The sequence below is a fragment of the Phocoena phocoena genome, chromosome 16 (genome assembly GCF_963924675.1).
Source record: "Phocoena phocoena chromosome 16, mPhoPho1.1, whole genome shotgun sequence".
NCBI classification, from domain to species: domain Eukaryota; kingdom Metazoa; phylum Chordata; class Mammalia; order Artiodactyla; family Phocoenidae; genus Phocoena; species Phocoena phocoena.
The window spans coordinates 31,190,006-31,215,162 of NC_089234.1; the positions used below are offsets into that span (position 1 = coordinate 31,190,006).

The window sequence follows — 25,157 nt, forward strand, 5'->3', positions numbered from 1 at the left end:
CAAGTGTTGACGAGGATGTGGAGACACTGGAACCCTGATGCTTTGCTGGTGGGAATGTAAAATGATGCAGCTCCTTTGGAAAATAGTCTGATAGTCCTCTAAAAGGTTAAACATAGAATTACTATATACCCCAACAATTCCACTCTTTGGCAAATACCCAAGAGAACTGAAAATATATGTCCACACAAAGTAAATGGCATCATGACTCTCTTGCAGACGGCAAGGAGAATGCTATGCTTCCACAGAGCCCTGGGACCTTGCATGCTGGAGCTGAGACCTTCTCTCCCCGGGTCCGAAGAGCTACAACCTCAAGGACAGAGAGGATATGGCCGGGAGGGGTCATCCCCTATGTCATTGGAGGGAACTTCACCGGTCAGTAGCTCCAAATGAGGCCTGGTTTGGGGCTGGGTGATTTGTCTTCCTAGGTGGGCAAAGTCCTCCCAGGAAGGACTTAGGTGAGATGGAACAGACGCCGGAGCCATAGCAGTCCCCCTGCTGAAGCTCCCTCTTCCTCACAGGGTCTAGTGCTGTCGACCTGAGGAAACTGCAGTCTCTGTTGGTGCTATGTCCTCAAAAGTGGTCACCTGGTCCCTGAGGCTTCATGCAGGGGGTGACCCTGGTGGAGTCCCCGCCCTCCTTCCTGACAGCATCCATGCCCTTGGTTCCGTTGCACTCCCATGGCATTAACCCAGGGCCACCAGTGCCATATCCTTAATTAGGTGCTGGTGATAAAAATATGACTAAGATGTCATCCTGCTCTCAAGGGGCCCTCAGCCCTAATAAGAGAGAGAGAGATGTGTTCCTAAAGAATTAAAATGTGGGAATTGTCATCAGCTACTAACTTTTGCTCCTTGGTGTCTTAACCATGTTCTTTCAGACCTGGTGTGCTTTTCTGGCCAGAGATTTATATAATCTTCTTCCAAATTAACTAATTTTATATAGAGAACTTTGTTTACACAGAGATATTTGTTATTAGTAGGATTGCCATTTTGGTGAGTAATTGCTCTATAAACAATTTTAACTAAAAGTGTCAAGACGTCACTTGACACTTGGATGGCTAAGTTACTCTTTCTTCTATATGTATGTTTTGGGGGGACATTATGACACCACACCTGCATCTTCTACACTATGATGGGAGCCTCCCAATGGTTCGTTGGTTTGTTTTTTGCAACAAAGTGTTTCTAGAATTCAGACCCAATCCCCAACCATCCTGTGTACTTCCCAAACAACTATTTTTCTAGATCCTTCTCATTGCTTCTAGCAAAATCAAAATACAGTAGTAGTATTTATTTCAGATTGATAGATTTTGAAAAGAATACTTATTGACTAGATGAAACTATCAGCCTAGAGTTTACAGCTACTTTATTCTTGCTCCCAATTTACTTATTGCTTTTCCAATTTCTAATCAGGGAAATATGAAGAAAGGTTCAGAGGAAGTATGAAATTCATCTGTTTTCAAAGGACTTGCAGAAAATTAGGCTCAAGGATCCCCCAGCAAGACAAAGTGAGAGAGTGGCATGGACATATATACACTACCAAATGTAAAATAGATAGCTAGTGGGAAGCAGCCTCGTAGCACAGGGAGGTCAGCTCGGTGCTTTGTGTCCACCTAGAGGGGTGGGATAGGGAGGGTAGGAGGGAGACATAAGAGGGAGGAGATATGGGGATATATGTATATGTATAGCTGATTCACTTTGTTATACAGCAGCAACTAACACACCATTGTAAAGCAATATACTCCAATAAAGATGTTTAAAAAAGAATGATACAACAGGATTATTATATTTGACAAAAAAGGAACCCCCAGCAAACACTGAACCCCAATGCAAAAGTAGCATGAATGTACATGCAAATAGAATTTATAGAGCATATGGGAATACCGTCCTATAGGTATAAAATAGAATGAAGGGGTGGAATGCAGTGCTGGTGATTTACTTCAAGAGCCTAAAATTGCCAAATTGAATAACCTGAGTAACATTTTTTAAAATTTAGAAAAGTACTTTCAATACAAAGGAAAAGTTGGGAAGCTGGGGACATTTTGAAAAATCTATTTTTACCCTCTCCCCCAATTCACAAACTCCTACTCTCAACGTTTTGGTAATTCAGGAAAGTTATATTGTATTCTTAGCTAGGGAAATCCTTAGTCCTAGTTCATATTTATTCTGGGTCACCCAAATGAGCTTTTTTTGATCATTAGAACATGCTTTGTTGTCAGCCAGCATCTAAGGAAGGTATGGACCTGTCATTTCAGGAAGCCAGAGAGCCATTTTTAAGCAGGCCATGAGACACTGGGAAAAGCACACCTGTGTGACCTTCATAGAGAGGACGGATGAAGAAAGCTTTATTGTGTTCAGTTACAGAACCTGTGGGTAAGTGAAAGCAAGTTCACCTCAGTGGAATCTGAGGCAGACAAGTCAGATGGCTCATGAGTCTTGAATTTTCTCTCTAAAACAAAGTGTTTCCAATATGCTGTAATATATAGAAGCCCAGCATTTGTCAGAAACTCTTCTTGCCCTCAATGAACTCACAATCCAGGGACAAAGTAGGTAGGTCAAGAGGAAGACTCCAGAATGACAAGGTGTCTGTATCTCCTGTCATGGGAGCAGTTGAAGGAATTGGGAGTGTTTCATACAAAGTGGTTCTGAACCACCTTGGGGCCAGTGATTCCACTGAGAATCTGATGAAGCTATGGGCTCCCTCATTATGGATGTACATATATGCAAAATTCTTCATGTAATTTTGTGGGCTCCATGGGCTTACAGACTTCCTCCAGAAAACATAACAAATAATAAGATGACTGGATTATGACTATCTGTTATGCCAATAAATGTAAGTGTGATATACTCTCCTATTGAAAGGAAAAGTTTCCCATATTAGTTCAAAAACTTAAACCCAACTACATGCTGTATACATGAGATGACTACTGAAGAACATGATCCAGAAAGGTTTAAAAGTAAAAGGTAAGAAGGCATACAGGCAAATACCAACAAAAATAAAGCTGGGGTCACAATTCTAGTTGTAGACAGGCTTTTTTGTTGTTGTTGTTTTTTAAGTCAGAAAGTACTAAAAAAAAAAATGGTGAGACACTTTATAATGAGAAAGAATTCAAACTACGGTGAGAATATAACAGTCATAAATCTTTATGCACCAAATAGCATAGCATTAAGAGTCATAAAACAAGCCCCAGGGGTTTCAAGGGTAAACTGAGAGAAACACCAGCAGCAGAGGACTTTATTTCATGTCTGTGAACCCAAGTAGATCAATGTCAAGTTGACCGAAAAATAAGTAGAGATTTGTAGAGGACTGGAAGAATATAATCAGTAGAGTTGATCCTATGGATCAGATTCTATAACCTGACAACACATGTTTTAAATGCCTACTGAATGTTTATAGACATTGCCCATCTGTTAAGTATTAAGAACACCTCAGTGGGCTTCCCTGGTGGCGCGGTGGTTGAGAGTCCGCCTGCCGATGCAGGGGACACGGGTTCGTGCCCTGGTCTGGGAAGATCCCACATGCTGTGGAACGGCTGGGCCTGTGAGCCATGGCCGCTGAGCCTGCGCGTCCGGAGCCTCTGCTCTGCACCGGGAGAGGTCACAACGCTGAGAGGCCCGCGTACCGAAAAAAAAAAAAAAAAAAAAAGAAAAGAACACCTCAATGAATTCTAAAAGGCAGAGATAACATTAAAATATTCTCTGATTGCAAAGCAGTGAAACTGGACATAACATAATAACAACCAAAGATAGAATAAATACGCCTGCATTACCTGGTAAGTTAAAAGTTCCCTTTTTTACAACTCTTAGGTCATAAAGAAATCTGGATTAAAATGATAAGAAGTCTAGATAATGAAAGCCCTACAATTCAAAATTGAAGAGATCTGGGTAAAGCTATGTCCATAAGAAAATCCACAGCCTCAGATATCCACATCACTAAGAATGACAATGAAATATTCAATTCAAAGACATAAGCAAATAAATACATAAAACCTACCACCACGACAAAACAAACCTAATGAGAGCAGAAGAAAATGGACAAGGTAACACATTATAGGACTGATAAATTGAAGAGTAAATTCTTTGAATAAACAAACAAACAACTGTAGACAAACTACTTACTCGTTAGTCTAAGACAAAAAAGTGACAATACAGAAATATACAAAATCAGACATGCAAAAGGGGGAAATAACCACAGATTCAGCAGAATCATAAAAGAGTACTTTATAAAACTCTAAGGCAAGAAATGTGGAAATCTGGATAATGTGAATGACTTCAAGGTAAATATAAAGGGCTGGCACAGGCCAGTAACTGAAAGAAATCAGAAAATTGACAGAAAAACTTTCTCCCCCACGCCTCCAATCTAGAGTTTCACAGATGAATTCTTTCAAAACTTCAAGGAACAGATTATTCTGGTACTATTTAAGTTTTTTAGAGCATAAAAGAACACTTTCTTCCAATTTACTTTTAATGAAGTATCATGGCATTGCTACCCCCTAATGAAAAAGATGGCACCAAGGAAGAAAATTATAGACTCATCTAACTTATGAACAGCCATGAAAAATAGAATAGAAGAGTAGGCTGCCAAGAAGGTTTATCTAAGGAATACAAGACTAGCTCAACATTAGGAAATCTGTTTGCATTATTCAACATATTGATAGATCAAAGGAGATAAGCCATATTCATGTCTCAATAGATGTGAAAAAGGCATCTGCACATTTCGACATGCCTTTGTTGTTTTAAAAAAGTAGTCAAGGTAGTACAAGAAGAGATGTCAAGGATAGATCCTTGGCTTACACACACACACACACACACACACACACACATATATCCCCAAAGCACATTTCATGTTTATCAGAGATAATTCTAGAAGCATTTCTGTTAGTCAGGAACAAGTCAAAGATGTTCATGATCACCACAATTATTTAACATTTTTTTCTGGAAATAATAGCTAATGTAATTTGACAAGAGAAAGAGATAAACACAATGAATATTGGCAGGAACAAGCCAGTGTTTGTATTGTTTGAAGTTAACGTAATGTGTGCCTAAAAAACTCAGAAAATCAATTGAAGAACTATCAGAAACAAAAGGAGACCCTATTAAAGTGACTGATTACAAAATTAATAAACAGAAAATTAATTACTTTTCCTTTAATGAAATAATTTGATATACTTTCATAATGGAGAAAATAACAACTTTACTAGAAACATAGTAGATAATACATTTAAGAATGAACTTAACAAAAATGCAAGCATATGCCAGACTTATAGGAAGAAAATGCCAAACTCTAAAGAAACTTAGAAGAAAAAATGAAAAGGCACACCATTTCCTGATATGGAAATGCCCAACATAGTAAAGATGTCAGGACTTCCTAAAATAACCTATAAATTCATGCCATTCTGATTTGTATGTATATGTGGGTATGTGTATACATGTATTTTAAGAACTTGAACAAATGGTATTAGAATTTTTCATGTAGAAATAACAGAGAGAGAGAGAGAGCGAAACCAAACAATAGTGACAGGGACAGAGATAGGGGAGTGTTTGGTGTTCTATCCCAACATATAGGATATTAAAATGCAAATGAAGATAATAACAATTAAAACCATTTGGAACTCAATAAAAATAGATAATATGGAACAAAAGAGTTTAAAATGAATATGTTTATACACAAATTTAGGTAGCATTTTAAATGAGTGAGAGAAAGATGGATTAGTCAGTTGGGATATTTGAACATTGGGATAATTAAATAGCTCATTGTGAAAAAAATAAAGCTGGAATCCTACCTCACTTCTTTTTTTAAAAATATTTATTTTTTAATTTATTTATTTTTGGCTGCGTTTGGTCTTCGTTGCTGCACACAGGCTTTCTCTAGTTGCGGCAAGCAGGGGCTACTCTTCGTGTGGTGCACGGGCTTCTCATTGCAGTGGCTTCTCTTGTTGTGGAGCATGGGCTCTAGGTGTGCAGGCTTCAGTAGTTGTGGCACGCAGGCTCAGTAGCTGTGGCTCGAGGTCTCTAGAGCACAGGCTCAGTAGTTGTGGCGCACAGGCTTAGTTGCTCCGTGGCATGTGGGATCTTCCTGGACCAAGGCTCGAACCCGTGTCCCCTGCGTTGGCAGGCAGACTCTTAACCACTGCGCCACCAGGGAAGCCCTACCTCACTTCTTATACCAAAAATTATTCTAGCTGGATCAAAGATATAAACATTTTGAAAAGAAAAAGAAACAAAAATTTGAAAAGTATTAGAAGGAAGCAAGAGTGTATTTTACTTATAATCTTGGAATGCAGATGGCCTTTCTAAACAGAACATAAGAACATAAAGAAATTACATTAAAATTTTATATGACAAAAACAACACAAAAAACAAAGTTAAATAAGAAATAACTAAGCAAGAAAAATATTTGTAACACGTCTGATAGTCAAAGACTTGATCCCATAATGTACAAAGCATTCTTACAAATCAGTAATAAAAAGATGAACAACCGCCCCAAAATTGGGGGAAGATGTGATCTCACAGTTCACAAGAAAAAAATATAAATGTCACATAAAACATGAAAAACTATCCAACTTCAGTACAGTGAAATACCACTTTTCACCTATCAAATTGACAAAGATAGTTTGGCAAAACCAGTGCTGTCCCAGTTGTGGGGAAACAGGGCTTTTTAATATACTTTTAGTGGGCATATAAAGAGACACAACATTTTGGGATTGCAGTTTGATAGTATCTATCAAAATATCAAATGCACATACTCTTTCTTCTATTAATTCCACTGCTAGGAATTTACCCTACCACAAAGGAGAGAGACCCTAATGGTTTCTTTGTTTTGCATTTTGTTGTTTGTTTGCTTTGTCTCCCTCTCCCCTGAGGCTTTGTTTAAATAGCAAAAACTGGAGTCAGCCTAAATGTACATTAATAGGAGACTGATTAAATAAATTTTAATACTATGTTGCTTTGAAAAAAATTAGATAAGTCTACATGTGCTGTTATAAGAAGATCTATAAATTATGGAGGAAAAAAGGCAAGATGAAGGACAATGTACATGGTGTATTTTGTAATTAAAAGAATATATGTACATAGATGTATTACATATTTTGGAATAGCATTTAAGAAACTGTTAACAGTGGTTATCTTCGGAGCCTTAATACTTAAATCTTTTGTAACATGGGCGTGTATTTTTTAAACGTTTTGTAGAAGTTATTTGAGTGGTGGGATTATGGGCCATTTTAATTTATTTTTTATACTTTTCTATATTAGGAATAATGAATATATATTTAAAAAAATAACTGTGCCCAGAAGGGGAGTCATCTCTAAGGCTTCTCTGGTAATAGTATCAAGACTCATGCTTTACAGAAACCATTGTCTCCTCCTTGTCATCAGAGATGGTCCAGCGGAGATTCGGGGGTGGGGGAAGTTAGTTGCTTTTTTCCTTGAAGAGAGGCCATATCTTTCTTCAGATTCTCAAGGGAATCCATGACCACCATAAAGGTCAAGAACCATTTTGGGAGGGAATTTCTGCGTTGAGAGGGAAGTTAGACAATGAGATCATTTTCAGCTCTCAAAGTCTGTGTTTCTTTTAGACACACACACACACACACACACACACACACACCCCCAAGGGAGGGGTGTTAGACTCTTGCTATTCCCTGATCTGCTGACCTGGGTATTTCTGCAACTGTCCAGCTGTTGTTCCTATGTTGGGCGCCGAGGTGGAGGCCCACAGGCCATATCCATTGGGAAAAACTGTGACAAGTTTGGGATTGTGGCGCATGAGCTGGGCCACGTGGTCGGGTTCTGGCATGAACACACCCGGCCAGACAGAGACCAGCACGTCACCATCATCAGAGAGAACATCCAGCCAGGTAAGGAGTCTGTATGGAGCCTGGAAGACACCGGTCAGGCAGGTGGCATCCATGGGGTCAGGAAGGAGTAAAGGGGGGGGGGCGGGGAGCAGACAACACTCGTTTATAAGTATGGAGGCCTTTGTCACCAGCACTGTCCATCGGTGGCCCTTCCTGGGAGGTCATCTGCCAGAGCTTATAGGAGAGAGCAGAAGTGAAATAGCTTTCCACGTTGTAAAGGAATCCAATTCCATTTCCTAACAGGAACAGAATCTACCAGAACACTGTTGCAGCATCAAACCTGATAAGCCAGAAAAAGAGTTCTCCCGGTTGCTTTTCTAAGTCTCATTTTTGCTGGTGTAGGCAACATATTTTTGAAACTGAAATATAATTAAGATACAGTACACATAAAAAGAGTATTCCTGCCTATCCCAAGGCAGATAGTGTCTAGGTTTCTTAAAAATACCTCCTCCTGTGAAACAGTTTTATACATAAATTCATACTGAACATGAAAGTAGCTGGTTGAATAATATAGTTGCCTTAAAAATGCTTTTCAGAGCCTGAATTGTGAATGTGGGGTTGAAGTTAACTCGGATTTGTTTTCTTTTGTTCTGTCAATAGCAAGATTAGAGATTTAAAAACAATTTTTTTTTTGAGCAATCAGACTGATAATTAACCTGTCTACTAACTGAGTTTAGGAGTTTTGTTTTTGTTTTTTGCGGTACGCGGACCTCTCACCGCTGTGGCCTCTCCCGTTGCGGAGCACAGGCTCCGGACGCACAGGCTCAGCGGCCATGGCTCACGGGTCCAGCCGCTCCGCGGCATGTGGGATCTTCCCAGACCGGGGCACGAACCCGCGTCCCCTGCATCGGCAGGTGGACTCTCAACCACTGCGCCACCAGGGAAGCCCGAGATTAGGAGTTTTGAGTGGCATTTTGGGAGGGATGTTGTGTGGTGGGGTGCGACCACATAGTGCTGTTCTGTTTCAAATTTCCAATCTGTTAAAAACAACAAGAACCACCACCAAACCTGTCATTTGTCTGATTGGGCTAACAGAGCTCTCGGAAGTTGCTATGGGCCCTCCTTCTCCCTCCTGTGCCTCCTTTCAGGTGCCTGCCTTGGTTTTCAAAGGCCTTAACAGAGTGTTATGTCACAGGTCAGGAGTATAATTTCTTAAAAATGGAAGCTGGGGAAGTGAGCTCTCTGGGAGAGATGTACGACTTTGACAGCATCATGCACTACGCCCGGAACACCTTCTCCAGGTCGGAATCTATGGTTATGCCTCGTCTGTGTTGTAATGTGCCTGCCGCAGGCTTGGGTCGGATTCCCGGATGTCTGCAGAGAGCGGGTCTCTGCATGTCCCTAGCACAGTTGGCGTGTCTGTCCTTGAAATACAGTGGCCTCTGGGCTGCAGTGAAATATAATCGAATCAGGTTCCTGCTAATAAGATTGAATCCCATTGTGAAGCTGGTGTTTCATCATGCCCTCGTCACAAACAGCAAACTAGAAAAGGGAAATTATCAAGAGGTTAGCCGGGATAATAACTTAGAGGCTCTGTATAAAATTTCCAGTGGGGGGGTGGGTATCTTCTAAAGTATGTCCTTGATGTAAGCATGGTGACACTAACCAGTTCTCCTAGAGGCAGTGTGGTTTGTTGGAACCTAGACTGTGTCAGAGCTGGGAGGGTGGTAAATCATGGGTTCATTTTAGAAGAAAATGAGGCTCCGGCCAGCTGGTGGGCACGCAGGTAGCTGGGATTAGAGTGAGAACAAAACTCCAGGTCTCCTGCCTGCTGGCTGTGCATGATGGTAGCTGTTTTCCTCAAGCGTGGTCACACCAGTTATGTACAGCTGGCGTCAGCAGGATCTGTTTTGATGAGTTCGTGCTGTGCTGGACCCAGTGTTAAGTATTTTCTGTATTGCCCTTGCTTCTAGATCATATAAGTGTTTTGTATATAGAAGTTTTCCCCCGCTAGTCCCAGTTTTGTAGGTCTTTCCACTCTTGACTTAAAGGATACACAGTGCGAGTATTCTCTCTTGGCATTTTTCCCCCAGTCTCTTCTTAAAACCAGCTTGTTTGCTCTTTATTTATTTAATCATTAAAAAAGATTTGAGGTGATTCCCGATATATACAAGAAGAAAAACTAGGTGAGAAAACTTGGGGGTAGGGGAGGGAAATATAAGGGTAGATGGCTAAGTTGAAGCCTAGCATCAATTTGGTATTCAGAATATATGCCCTAAAGTCATGTACCCTTTGTTGGGGTTGGCAGAAAACCCTGCCCTGTGCTTCCTAGCAAGTCATAGCAAAGAGGGAAACAATCCATTTCATGAGTCTCTGTGTCCATGAAGATCAAAGGGAACCATTAGGTCAGGAGACATAGTGCTCTTGAGAGTGGAAGGAAGACTATTTACGCAGGCTGATTGGCTCTTGGGTACGGCTGCTGAAAGCACCCTGTTGATGAGGTCGTAGAACCGTGGGAGACATCCTCCAACCCTCAGCATCCCACGTTCCACGGGGGCACTGTGCTCTGGCCACACAGCTCAGTTAGTTAGCATGGCCATCCTGCACCCAGGCAGGGGCTCTCCAGAACTCTAATGGGAGGAGTTTGGCCAAAGTCGGCATCTTTAAACACCTGGCATGGGAGTGACCTACCCTGTTTTCTTTACTCTTCTCCTCGCTCTTTATCAGAAGACACAGAAGGCAATGTGATGTGGTGACGAGACCACTGAACTGAGAGTCAAAGGCTGGATTCTAGCCCTCGTTCTCTCCCGTGTACCTTGCTGCTGAAGGAGGTCCAGACAGTAATTAGGGGCAGCTGTGGGTAGGGTCAAATCGCCACCTCCCTGGGCCTCAGTTCCCTCATGAGAGAGTTGGACCAGATGTTCCCTGAGCCCCTTCCAGCTCGAACATTTCAGGTTGTAATTTCTTAACGAGAATGGGTGAGGGATTGACAGATATGATCACACTCATTGCCGTATTGGAAATCCGAGGCTTCCTCTTCCACGCTGGGAAACTGAGACTTTGAGGGACCTACCCTGGGGGTGTGAGAGTCAGGGTAAGTGGCCCCTCTGCAGATGTCAGAGGTGGGATGCTTGGGTGTGGAGGTGGGACTGATTCAGGTTTGGGAAATGGTTTAGGGAATAGCCAGCTCACGTCGCATCGGCCCCAGGGGTTGCAGGCGGCTAAGTAGAGCCAAAGTATTGATTTTTTCAGGGAATCAAGGTCAAGTTGGTCTAGGTGAGAAGCTTGCACCTTGGGTCTTGTTTTTATAGCTGTCTAAACTCTTCATATTGCTTTATACCTTATCTATCAATTATTCTTATAAATTTATTTATTAATATGTATCTGTTGCATTCTCCTCTCCCTCACTGGACTGAGATCTTTGAGGACAGAGACTATCTCATTCTCTTCTAATCCCCAGCACCCAACCCAGCGCCTGGCACAGAGTAGCTGTTCAATAAATATTTGTCAAATGAATAAATTAATGAATGAGTCGAAGGAGACAGGAGATCCGCAGTGCTGGGGACTAGGTGAGGGAAGGAATGTCCATCATCTCATTGCAGTGCTTTCCACATGCAGTTACAGTGGTCACTTCATTAAGAAGAATCTACACGTTTCTATTATGTAGGAAATTTTGGATAAATTACTACAAATGGGATGTAGAAACTGCATTGCCTTCTCCATGCCTGCGACGTGCCAGTAACTGTGCAAAGCTCTGAAGCCAGAGGCCAAGGCAAGAGTGCAGACAGACTATCTTCTGGCACCAGCATTTCTTTTCTTGTCTTTCAAGAAAAAAAATTCTTTTTTTTTTTTTCTGATTTCTCACCCGTAATGCCATCCCTTTTGCCCCTCAGGAGATAACCGTTTTAACACCGTTGTCAGCGTGAAGGATTTTATCAGCACAGAGCAATGGAAACCCATGGACCAAACCCATGAAATAACAGTTCCCCATCAGAAGTCCACCTAGAAGGGAGATTGGCAAGGGAGCAGCACGTGTGTGTGATGGGTGGCTAGTTAGGAGAGGAGCAGCTCCCCTGAAGGTGTCAAAGGGCGGCAGAAGTCCCCTTCTGCTCACATGATGTTATCTATTGTTGTACAACAATCTACCCCCAAACTTAACAGCTCATAAAAACTTATTTTTTATGACATTGTGGGTCATTCTGATTCATTCTTCTCTGGTCTTGCCTGGGATTGCTCCCACAGCAATACTCATTAAGACTCTTAAGACCTAGGCTTTAGGATGTGCGTGATATCACCTCTGTCACATTCTGTTGGCCAGAGCAAGGCTCAGGACCAGCCCAGATTCAAGTGATGAAGAAAGAGATTCTACCTCTTAATGGGAGGAGTTGCAACTTCGTGTTGCAGAGGGATACGGATGTTAGGAGGCACAGACTTGTTATTTTAACAATCCACCTCAGCTACCTTCACACCCCTGCCCCAGAGTTGAGAATGATTTTGGCAAATCTATTTTGTAGCATTGTCCCCTATGCCAATTTTCTGCATGGATTTTCAGAAAACGACTTTGTTCATTGGGGGCATTTATCAATGGAGTCTTTAACTGGGTGCTTTTTGTAAGATTTTCCCTCTCCCTAGTTCCATGTCATTACTCTTGGTCACATATCCCCTGGAGCTAGCCTGCACATTGTCTTTGATTCTGTAAAAGAGTAGAAAATGGCCTATAGGACATTTGCTCATCTCAGAGGCAAATGCTATTCCTGCTGACGGGAAACCCAATCTTCGTGTGTCTTTACGATTGTCCTTCCAACTTTATTCCCTCTAGTTTATTGCAGTCCCTCCCTCCTCCCCATGGTTGGACCCGGGCTGTGGGGAGTGATGTCTTTGGAGGTTTTGTTGGGCAAGGGTCCAGGAGATTAGGAAACAGTTCTCTGGTACAGGGGCTTCTTTGTTTGGAGAACTCAGAGCTGACAGTTTTATTCCCTAAGGGCATCTGCCAAACCCTTTCTTAGTTTAGCAGAATGTCAATGCTAAGAGTGTCCTACATAAAAGGGGGGGATGTAATTGCAGCGGTTTATATAGGGATGTCTCTTGTAGTAAACATCTTCCACAGCCCACCGCTGTGCTGGCAGCTCAGGGACGTGCAAGGGAGGGAGTCTCAGCTCGCAGAGCTGTCTGAGTGTGAGCCCAGGTTGTTCCTCCTGCTTTGGTTTCAGAGGTTTCCAAGCTTCCTAACTCTACCACGTACCTAACAGACATTAAGACCTGTTTCTTGGGTGGTGGGAAACACTAGCTGGAGGGAGGTAGATGCTAGGAGGCAGGTTCCAGGCCTGCCTGCGTCCAGTTCACGGCTGGCTCCCCATCACTAGCTTTGTACTCGGGTGAGTCCCTTAGGCTCCGCAGGCTTGGTTTTCTCACCTGTAGAGAGGACCCCTAATAAATGGCACCTGCTTCCTAGGGTGTTTATGGGGATTAAATGAGATGGTGCATTTAAAGGGTCCAGGCCGGGCCTGGCACATAGGAAGGTCTTGTGAACGCACAGCGGGTGTGAGCACACACTCTCCACACAGCAGGCTGCTGCCTGAGTTGCCTACACTGTGTGGGCTTCCACGTGGTCATTTAGCCTGAGTTGCCAAGAGATTGTACTGAGCCTTGCATTTCATGCAGCAAAATGTCTTTCTCCAGGAGGATCAAGAAAACGATTACAAGTGAACACATTTTATGTTAGGGCAGAAGTACCCATTTTTAAGATTCCTATGTGATTGAGTTTAGAATTTTATGTAGAGTTATCACTTGTGGTTTCAAACTTGATGAGGTCACTGAGGGAGACCGAAGATTCCACAGAAGTTTCTCTGAAGGACCCAGAGATGAGGCGATGGGAATTAGAGAGAGACAGGCCAGGTGGTTAAATGCTGGGGAGAGCGGTGCTGAAGAGGACATCGGCAGGCAATCTAGGCTCTGGTGTGCTAATATAGGAAAGAAATGAGCTTGAAATCTGATTTAGGGGAAATGTATCTACACAAACAAAAAGGAGGAACTAGGGATAATATATATTTTCCAAAGTAGTGCAGAATTTAGGGAAAAGGAAATGTTTGAGAGAGAAAGAGAAGAAAAAGGAAAGAGCAGCTAATAACTAGGTAACAAGCATTTTTGCATTTCCTTTTGAGTATAAATAATTATTTTGCAAAATCTTTTGATGCCAGTGTCCTATCTTGGCTGCGTAAATTAATTCAAGAAGCATTTTTTGAGTTGGCTACGCTTTGGTCCCTGAGGGCACAGAGATGGAGGACCCAGCCTCTCTGCTGAAGAAACTTATTGTTTAGCAGAAAAGACAATCATCATCACCCCCAAAAAGACAATACAGTATGATAAGAAGAATCATATCGTATTAGGCGAATAAGGCCCAGAGGAAGGAGTGGTTCACTCAGGATGGGAGGGATAGAAAGGGCTTGGGAAGACTTTTAAGAGGGAAAGCCATCTGATGGTGTTTTGGAGAATGAACAGGAGTTTGGTAGTGGTCAAGAAGATGGGGGATGGGCAGCCTTGGCAGAGGACAGCTTGTTTAAGGGCATTTTTGGGGCTGGCAGGAGTACTAGCTTGCTTATGATAACGAGTGAGGTGGAGGTGTCAGGAGAGAAAGGCAGAAGCCAGCGAGCCACAGGCCTGGAGATCCAGGTGGTGATTGGAAGTCGGCGAAGGCCCGTAAGCAGAGCGGGTACATGCCTGTCCTTACATTTCAGGATGATCACGTTGCAGCATGGTGGAGGGTAGAGCAGAGGTGGCAGAGTCTACAGGGGGGAGGCCAGAGAGTTCAGGAAGGAGATGCTGATTGCTAAACCAGTGGTCTGGAATGAGGAGGAAGGCATAGATTCAAGGGATGTATAGAGGGTGCCATGGACAGGCCCTGGTTCCCAGTTTTGACAAGGCAGTGTGAGGAAGAAGACAGAGCCGAGGGCACCTTCAGATTCAGTCTCAGGAGACAGGTTCGTGGAAGGAGCAGGAGGACGGAATGCATTAGGTTTTGAATGAGTTGCATATAAGAGCTCCATAGGACAGCGCAGTGGAGGGGTCACCAGACTTCTGTCTTAGCAGATGGTTCTAGAGCTGGAATCAGAGAATCAGCTGTCAGCCTGTAAGTGTCAGTTAAAACCCAGGGAAGCAAGTGGAGCAAGAGAGAGGAGAGAGGAGAGAAGAGGGGGAGGGCGGAACCCTAGGGATAGCACTCCTGGGAAGCAGAAGAAGGAGAGATCCTAACTTACGGTCAGAGAGAGCAGTGCCTGGGAACCAGGGAAAAGAGAGTCCAAGAGAGGAGGGGCCAGCAAAGGGGCGGTGCTGCCGAGAGGGCAGGTGAGCATTGGCAAGGGGCCATCTGACTTGTCAGTTGGTCGGGGACTGGGGACCATTGCTGGCGTGGTCAGATCGCAGTTGGATTGTGGAGTGAAGGAGAGGTAGGCAGCCAGAGAATGGAGACAACTCTTTCCAGAAACTTGGTTAAGAAGGGACAGAAAGGAATAGGGTGGTGACTGGAGAAGGTGTCCTTTCAAGGGAAGGCCCTACCCTCCAGGAGAGGTCCCAGGTTGGGGGTCTGCAAGCAGAGTGGGAAGATCAGGCAGGGGGTAAACCACACCCACCAAATGGAGGCGTGAATAGAGCCAGTACCCAGCCAGGCATCCTGGTGGACATTCATCTGCTTTGCCCCTTTTAGGTTTCACTCCCACTGGGGCAGAATGAGATGTGAAAGTTAGAAGGGGCTGCCATGACCATCTAGGCCAATCTCTTACTGTTCAGAGGGGTGAACTGAGGCTCAGGGAGGGAAGGGACTTGTCCGAGGCAAGTGAGGCCTTACAGGTGGCAGTGAGGCCTTACACAGAAATCTCTAGGCCAGAGCTCTCTTGACTACCTCCTGTTCTTTGCATTCATCCCGTTTTCCATCTGATTATCCCTCTTGCCAGCTAAGGCCCCCAAACTCTGAACTGCTTTATTCACCAACTCATCAACGAGCGCTTGCTGACCAGCCCCTGAGAACCTCACGCTGTACTGGTTCCCAAGCTTTCTCTGGAGCCTCTCCAAGACTTACCCATGTTGGGAGCTGCCCGTCGCACAACTCCAGAGGGCGCCACTCACACAGTTGTCTCTCTGAATGGTGCTCCTTGCAGCTGTGCAGTGGGGGGCCCTGGGGCCTGGACCTGTCAGGGCCTTTGTGGAGATGCTCGGTACACTTCAGTAAGGAAGCCCTCAGGGCCACTGGGCTAGGGCATAGTTTTAAACTTGGCAGAGTCGTTTTCCCATTGGAAAGGGAGCCGGCAGCTGAAGAAATGGAATGCTAACATGCCAGCACAAGGGGAGGCAACGTCATGAGTCATGTCAGCCTGGGGCGAGCAGGCCAGGGGGTAGGAATGTTCTTGGGGTTATGGGCAAAGAAATGAGGACTCTAAATCCCCACGCGGACAACCTGACAGCCTTGACTTTTCGTTCTCCTTTCTCGCTCTCTCCTTTCTTCCTGTAGAGGAGTTTTCTTAGACACCATCCTCCCCCGTCGAGACGACAATGGCATCAGGCCAACCATTGGCCAGCGTGTGCGGCTCAGTCAGGGAGACATAGCTCAAGCCAGGAAGCTGTACAAATGCCCAGGTAACTGTGAATCGCAGGGGTTCCAGGGCCTCCATAGCACCATGGAGACAACTCAACTCAACCACCACAGGCAAACATCCCTGGTGCTGGGAAGACTCCTTGGGGGACAAGAAAAGTCTCCCCCTTGGCAGTCGTCATTCCTGGTGTGCTGAGGTGCTGGACAGTGCAGAAAGCCCAGCGGTGGAGGGACTGCAGGTGGTGAAGCAAACAATAGGTCTTAGAGCCCACAGCTTAACTTGTGGGAAGCTTTGGAATTCTCCGGCAAAGCCCTGACGTTCAGAAGAGGAAGAGGCGTAGTGGTGCAGTAGTGAACGGCAGTCCAATGCGGTGTGCCTCCCATAGGGGTAAAAGCACTCTCCTTTCTATGGGAGTAGGGGCTGTGGGTTTGGTAAAACAAGAACCCCAGGTTTTGCAGAAAGGCAAAGAGTGAAGGAGAATGCTTTTGAAAGGGTAGAAGCCAGCTTCCCAAACACTGGAAGGCAGAGGGCATCTCAGTGCTGTAAATGAGATCATTTCTATGGTCTTGGGCTCTCCTAGCCATCCAGGGTGCTAGTCAGTGACCAGCATTCTGCCACTGGAGACGGGATGGTACACTGGATCCAAGCAGATGTCTGCTTCTCTGCCAGTTCAAAACCCCCGCCCCTTGACTTTGCCCTCTTTGCTTCCATCTCGTTGGCTTCAGCATTGTCACCCCCGCCCCCCTTGCCTCCCAGTGGGGAGCTCACGTTGGCCCCTTTAAGCTGCTGGGCTTCAGTGTAAAGCGCTCCTTTACAGCAGCCAAGTTTTTACCAGTGATGGGTGAGAAGGCGATTTGGTGGTCTGGGGGGGAAGAAAGAAATTCCATTACCAAAAGGTCCAGCAACCTTTTCCAAACTCCCAGACCAAACACGTGGTTCGATCATGGGACAGAATATTTGGAATAGGGACCATCTTAGAAAATTGGACTCTCGGCCTTCTTTCAAACGACACTGCTGGCAGCACACGCTCACTCACAAAGCGACAACCATACTCGACCCCTAAAGGACCGCAGTGCTGGCACTGCTTCCCTCCAGGCCACCGTTCTGGGAGACCCCCCGATGATCTGTGCCCTGCACCTGCACAGAAAAGGTCTCTGGCTTCCCCAGCTTGTGTGCAAAGGACGGGGTGCTCAAAGGACCGTGTGGGACTGCTCCATCATGACACTCTGGGAAATAAGCCCATCCAGCTATTAGTCATCTGGGGGCATGTTAGGGCTGAAATACAGGATGCACATATCATATAGCCTTGCTGAATGGAAAGAGGAACCTTATCGCGTTCCCTGGGAAATGCCATAGTATTTATTCAGTTATAATGTATATGCTTCTTACTTCCCAAAAGGATTGGAAGCAGCTGGTAAATACCATGGAGCCATACAGTAATGTATATGTTCTTGCAGAACGTTGATGATTATTCTAAAATAATTTCCATGGAACCCTTGGGGGTGTTCACTGCTGGGCATAATCCTCACGATGCCTGGCAGTTGTTCGGTAACATGATATTGAAGCCCCAATATCCAGGATTTCCTGAGGCCGATATGGGCCATTCTCCAGCTCTTCCTTCCTGCAGCTCCAAAAACTGCATCTTCAAATAGTTTCAAGTAGTAACTGAAAGCAAAGGTGGTTGCCGCACAGAGGCTGAATTGCACGTAGGAAAAGAAGTGTAAGGAAGTGTGTTTCCCACACTTCGGAGGTGGCCCCACGAAAGGAGGGTCACTCAGCAAACCAATGTACCTGTCTTTGGGGCCTGAATCCCTAGAGAGGATACAAAAGCTGCAGCTTCCAAGCTTACGCATAGAGATACCTTTTCTTTTGAGGACAAATTAGGGGAAGTATTTTTCACATACATGGGACTAGGTTCTAGACTCCAGGCAACCCTCCAACATTCAAGGGCAGAATAGCCTACTCTAGAATATTCCAGCTTCCTGTGCTTCTGGTCATTTTCCTCTGTTTTCTTGACTATTCCGTAGCTCTTTCAGAGGTGGGTAGCAGAAAAAGAAGAGACAAGATTCCAACTAACAGCTGAAATAAATTTCAAAGCATTTTCTTTTTGCTCCATGTGCTTGCACGTTTGTATTCTCTCTGCCACAGATATTATTCGCAGTAATTATAACGGCCGCTATGTAGGGGGAACTCACAGTGTGCTGAGCACTGCACGGAGCCATTTCATGTAATGCAGATGGTTTCTTTAACCCTCTAGGTAGGTCCCACCCATTTCACAGAAAAGAAAACTGAGGCCCAGCAAGGCTGGGATATTTGCCCACCACCAAACAGCTGGCTAGAGAGCTGAGATTCAAACCTCTAGGTTGTACTCAATCCTGAGAGGCTCAGAAGAAACCCCTGGGGTGTTACTTTTTGGCCCCCAGGCCCGATTTTTGCTTTTATTGACACGTATTTGCTTTTATTTTATTGACATTTTGCCAGAAAAATGTCAATCTGCCTGACATGCTTTTTGCCAAGGCGTTCTGAGAGCTTTGGCTGGTAAAGGGGTGAATTTGCCCAGCAGCCCTGTCCAGGGGGCTGCGTGGGCGGGGAGTGTGTGCACATGCCTGGATCACACGTGTTGTTTTGCTTGTGCAGCATGTGGGGAGACCCTGCAGGACACGACGGGAAACTTTTCCGCACCCGGTTTCCCGAATGGCTACCCTTCTTATTCCCACTGTGTCTGGAGGATATCGGTCACTCCAGGGGAAAAGGTAGGTATGAAACCACCTCAGGAAATGACAGCGCATTCTTCGAGTTGGGTGAGGCATGAGGAACTAGTATTTTTATTAATAGTAATAATAATAGCTGTTACGTTATGAGCACCTACTATGTGCCAGTCACCTGGCGAGTTTGCTTAACGTTCATGATTTCTGGACTTTCCCACCAGCCTCCCCCATACAAATGGAGGCGTATGTACTAAATGTCTACAGGGGTTATAAATCAAGCTCACAGTATGTAAAACAAAGTAGGTGCCACCCTCCTCCCTTGATAAATACACCATCAGGATGCCCTGGAAGGCGAGGATCCAATTTAGAATTTCTTGACACCTCGGAGCGCTGTTCTGGAAGATGGCACTACAGGGAGAGCTAGCCCCCAACCACGGCTGGCCCCTCTTCCTCTTCCCTGCCCCAGCTCCATCTAGGAGCACCCAGGGCAACCCGCAGCCCACAATCCCAAGCACCCTCCGCTCCTACCTTGCAAACAGATGTTTCTTGACTCCCTCTCCAGTGGAGGTGGACTGGCCAGGTGTGCTGTCCACCCTCGGGAGGATGGATCCAGGGCAGAGGTCCTTGTACACCTGGAAGTGACCTCAGGGCTATTTGGGCAGGGAATTCCAAGGTCCTGGGCTCCTGAGGTACAGTCTAGGAGCTGGGAAAACCCTGTATAGGCAATGCCTTTGGTTCTGAAGATTCCATGACCCTCTAAACTTGAGCCCAGCTCAGGGGTCTCTTTTGCCCTGGTCCAGGGGTGGTATATTCTTAACCTTTCTGCAGGGTTCATCTCCTTATATCCATTATTTGAACAAGGAATCCGAGGCCCAGACATTTTTTAAATTGCCCACATTCAGAGGAAGATATAGAACTGGGAACTGGGGCTTCTGCGCCTCGAAGCTTGTATTTTTCCCTACACTTCACTACAAACCCAAGGGTTCTTCGTGTTGTCTCAACCTAGATGCAGCTACCTTTGCATCTCTGCCCCTCGGGTCTGTCTCCCTGCAGTCATACCTGTCGTGGCTTGTCTCACAGGATCATGACTGCTGGCTATTTGGCCGTCCCCTTTCTAGACCCTAAGCTCACTGAGTACAGACATGGTTCACCTCAGCACCCAACACAACCCCTGGCACAGAGTCATACAATAAGTATTATTTGTTGAATGGATGTGTAGATGGATGAGCGGCTGAATGGGCGTGCAGTGGGAGGTGTTGGATTTTCAGGTGCCTGTAGCCAATCTTCAGATATTCCTAATTCATCACTATAAAAATAATGTCCACTTAAATGTTGAGTTAAATATACTGTGATAACTAGAGAGAAACAATGGCTTAGACCACTGTGAGCATTTTCTGCAGGCTGGGCGCTATTCTCAGCATATCGGTGCGGAGTCTCTCATTTAATCTTCACAACAGCTTCATGTGATTGGCGCTATTACCACATCACTTTGCAGTTAAGGAAATGGACTCGCTTAAGGCTACTCAGTTTGTTGTATTGGGATTTGACCCCAGGCAATTTGACTCTGAGAGCCTGAATGCTTAACTATCATCCTAAATTATTCCACAAAGGGGACAGGCTGATAGACACTTGAACATGCATTCATGCACACAGACTCACATGCATACATACACACACACACGCACACACACAACAGCCACACGCACACATCCTTCCTCTGGCTCTAAGCATTTATGACTGTGTGGTTGTCATCGTGAGCCTGAGAAACTTCAGACCCGTCTGCCTTGGGCAGATGAGGTCCCTGTGCCTGCAGGAGGCATCCATGGGAGGGAAGAAGGAGGAGGGGGAGGAAGGGATCTGGCGATCCCTAAATTGTTGAATTGCCCTGAATAGCAGGGGCTCTGTGATCTGTTTGAACTGCATGAGATTCACCAAGCCTTAATTATTATTGCTGACTGGGGGCAGGGAGAATATATCATTGAAATTCCAGCACCAATTATTTCAACTTCTGCTTCACCCACGCAGCCTTCCCCAGAGCTGCTGGTCATCAGCAAACTTGACTGATTTGAGTTTCCCCTCTTGTTCATCACCTCTTCCCCTATGGTCTTTATGGTTCACTAACATACTTAAATAATGAGCCTGAGTAATTATCCGTTCATTCAGATCCTGAACGTGTTACCAAAGAAGTTGTAATAACATTTCCTTTCTGAAATTTTAAAAAGCAAAGGCTAAAGAATTATATTGCAACCAGGTAGCAAGGGTTACCGAGCCCTTCCACCCGAATTCTAGCACTGTAGGAGAGACGAAAGTAATCTAAGTACAACCCCTGTCTTCAAGAGACTTAGAGTTTAGTTGGGGTCCTCCCTTCACCCCTAGGGAGTCTCATTTAATTGAAGGGGGGGCATTTGCTTGGCACTGGTATCTTTTTAACTTCTGAGGTGATTCTAATCCACAAGCAGGTTGAAAGAAAAGTGACATCACACACACACACACACACACACACACACACACACACACACACACACACACACTACAACACAGCAGGTAAGCTGGCCAGTTATTTTCTGGTACTGACTTCATCCCCTAGGAGATCACAGGGCTTTGTGGAAGACGGTGCTCCTTGTCCTGAGACCTGAACAAGGGAGCTGGTGGACACATTCAAGATGGGCAGCCTGTGTGACGAGCACTTTGTGTGTCCAGTTCATGGTGCATGAGGTGTACGTTCAGTGTGACTTGATGTTTTAAATCGCCATTCATCAAGTGTCTGTTATGTGCCAGGCGTAGCACTACACACGCCAGGTACAGTTTCTCGTGCAGTCCCCTCAACAGCCCAATGGTGTGCATGTTTCTTTCCAGACAAGGAAGCTAAAGGCCCAAGAGGACAAGTATTTTCCCAAGAGTCCAGAGCCAGGAAGGGTAGAGCTGGGAGGAAATCTAGATCTGCCTGCTTCTAAAATGCCTGCTCTAGAGTCACTCTAAGATAGGGAGGGAGGAGTTTCAAAGAGGGACAGATCATGTCCATCTGGGAAATCAGGGAAGGACTCAAGGGGGAGGGAGGGGCCCCCTATCCAGGCATGGGAGGGTCTCATTAGCATGGATATATCAGGGTGCACCGGAAATAAGGTCACATGGGATGGGTGCTGGAGGCTCTGGAAAGTAATCAGAGCTTAATTTATGAGATGGGGGCATAGGGAGCTGCTGAAGTTTTCTGAGCACAGGAGGGATCCGGTAAACATGAGCTGTAAGTGCAAGATTGATCCAGGAGACCTAGTGTGCAGAATGGACGGGGGCACAGCAGGGAGGGGTTCTGGAATCATCTCAGCAGGAACAACGCAGGCAGGGCTGTTGAAGGGGCAGCGAGACTGACCTGGAGCAGGAACTCAGACATCTCAAAGGAAGAAAGTCCATCAGCCCTGGGATAAACAATAGAGGACAAGGAGAGCTAACCCCAAGGTACAGCACCTCAGTGATGGGGACGAGGGTGTCACCTACAGACAGGGAAGCTGGGAGGACAGTGCTTTCTTTTGAGGTGTCCTTACAGTTAATGGGGAGCGGGGAGGACGGGAGCCAGCCAAGGGGAGAGAACAGTGGACAGAGTGTGGTGGAAACCAGAGAGGAGAGGTTCAAAGCAGAGGGGCCAGAGAACAAGGACAAAGAACTAAGTCCTTTCGATGTGGCCGGGAGGGCACTGCAAACTTTGACCCGCAGCCCTCCAGCCTAAGGGGTTTACTTAGAGACAGTGGGACCCAGGGCTGTAAGAATAGAAAAGAAAGTGGCCAGCGGAGGGAGGAGAGTGAAGACACTAGAAAAAGATGAACTGCCCGATAGCAAGGTTCCCGCGACCCCCACCCCCCCCCCCCCCCCGAGTGGGAAAAGCCGTAGATAGGGTCAGAGGTGCAGGAGCTGGGGCAGGGCGCTTCAGGGGACTCTGGAGAGCGAAAGGGCTGAGAGATGGCGGGCAAGGTACACGCACCTTGCACGCCGAGGACGGGCAGGGAGCCCACTTGGGAGCTGCAGCCAGACAATCCCGGGCACGTTGCATGGCGGGGCTTGAAGGGGGTGAAGGGAGAGGGCAAACCTGACCTCGGTCTGGGCCGTCTGAGTTGGAAGGGGTGCAAGTCTGTAGGGCCCCCCCTCCCCCTCCGCTGCTTGTGGGCAGGGGCACCACTGAATGGCCTCAAGTGTGTCCAGAGGGACTGGAAACCTTCCTTCCCAGTCCCTCGGAACCCCCCTCCCCAGCCTTCACTCCTCCTCACCTCTTCTGCCCCCTCGTCCCAGACACGCGCACGATGACCCTGCTGGATACACGGCGCGGCTCCCCAGACATCTCCTTGCTCTGCTCGTGTCAGTCCCTTGCATCAAAAATTCTGTCTGGCCCTCCTTCTCTGGCCCCTGGACCCCTATTCTCCTTAGGTTAAATGCCACCTCCTCCGAGAAGCCTTCTCCAGATTTTCCTGGGCAGAATCTAGTTCTCCTTCCTTGGGGCTCCAGAATGCCTTTCTGTCCATAGCTTTCTTCTCAGCATTTATTCCATAGTGTCCTAATTGGCTTGGCACATCTGCCCTTCCCTCATTCTCTGAGATCCTTAAAGGCAAGTACTCTGTCTTACCGATCTTTCTGTCTTGACTGGCCAACACAGACTGGCACACAGTAGGTCAACTAACAATGGTGGAATGAATGAATAAATGAATGAACGGACTAACTGTGGGAAGGCTGTTAGACACACCACACCTCAGAAGAGTGAGGTCATGGCCAGGGGAACACTGATCACAGAGGTGCTCGGATGCACTCGGGTTCACCCCAAACCCTTTGGAATGATTGATGATGTTTTAAGATCTTTTCGTATCTCTAAACTCCATTGACCTCTTACCTCCTTCCAAATCCCCAGTCTCAGCGCATCCCGACCAGTCTTTTTAATGCATCTTGCTTTCTATAAACCACCAAGTGACTTCAAAAGCCCAAGTTATTCCCCAGACAGAACCAAAGAACCCATCTCCTCTGTTTATTCCCCATCCTGTTTAAGGTTTATTATTGAATGTCATGAGGTTTCCTGTGAATGTGCTTTCGAGAGGACACTCCTACTGTGGTCTGAGAGCTGTGTATGCTAAAGGGTAACGTGAGAACACCGCTATGCCAGACGTATCTTCAAAACTCCTCAGGCTTGGCTGCCAAAACTCACTTTACGGTAACTCTTTGCAGATCGTCTTAAACTTCACATCCATGGATTTGTTTAAAAGCCGCCTGTGCTGGTACGACTACGTGGAGGTCCGGGATGGTTATTGGAGAAAAGCCCCCCTGTTGGGTGAGTTGACTTCAGAAAGCCTTAAGAGAGGAGTGCTCAGATGCTGTCTGTGATGCTGTTAATATCTGGAAGGGTCCATCCCGCCAGTCACAGGAAGCTCTCACGGGTCGGTGTCATTGTAAAACTCTGAACACTCCATTTGGCCGCACATGTTAAAAGCTTTTAAAACTGCGAATACTCTTTGGCCCAGCCGTTCCACTTCTTAGAATTTATCCTAGGGAACTAATTAAGGAAGTGTGCAAAGCTCTCGCTACAGGGATGTTCAGTGAAGCAGGACACATTGAAAACAATTTAAATATTCAACAGTAGGGTGTAGATGAATAAATTATAATACATCTTTTCAATGAAAAACTATCCAACCATTAAAAATAAAGTTGGAGGGAGCTATTTATTGATACAGAAAGGTGTTCATTGTACATTGCTACACAAAAGGTGTTGCAAAATAGGATATGCAACATGTAGGATTCCGTTTTAACAAAAATACACTTGTATATCGATGCAGGCGTTGCAAAACCAGATGCCTTCGGGTATAAGGTGTAAATGAGTGAGATGGGGCTGGTATAATAAAGTAAGAAGTGACAGGGAGTGTGGCAAACTGATCAGTAAATATCCCGACTCAAATTACCCAAAACAAAATTACTGAAAACATTGTGCAGGCTGGATTTGACTGGGAGAAACCATTTTGTGGTCTACAATATAAATATTAAGTAAAACAAGACATATAAATAAATAACACACAGTGGTTATTTCAGGATGATGGAGTATTTTTAAAA

At 45.5% G+C, this 25,157-nt stretch overlaps 1 protein-coding gene across 1 annotated transcript in view; it reads left to right on the forward strand.

The window, feature by feature from the left end:
• Positions 1-25,157, forward strand: part of TLL2 (tolloid like 2) — a 127,765-nt gene that overhangs the window by 74,719 nt on the left and 27,889 nt on the right. The window contains exons 4-10 of the mRNA XM_065894008.1: positions 217-372; positions 2,252-2,369; positions 7,674-7,852; positions 8,988-9,093; positions 16,293-16,417; positions 19,012-19,127; positions 24,282-24,384. Coding sequence (XP_065750080.1) covers positions 217-372; positions 2,252-2,369; positions 7,674-7,852; positions 8,988-9,093; positions 16,293-16,417; positions 19,012-19,127; positions 24,282-24,384 — 903 coding nt within the window. The remainder of the gene's footprint in view (positions 1-216; positions 373-2,251; positions 2,370-7,673; positions 7,853-8,987; positions 9,094-16,292; positions 16,418-19,011; positions 19,128-24,281; positions 24,385-25,157) is intronic.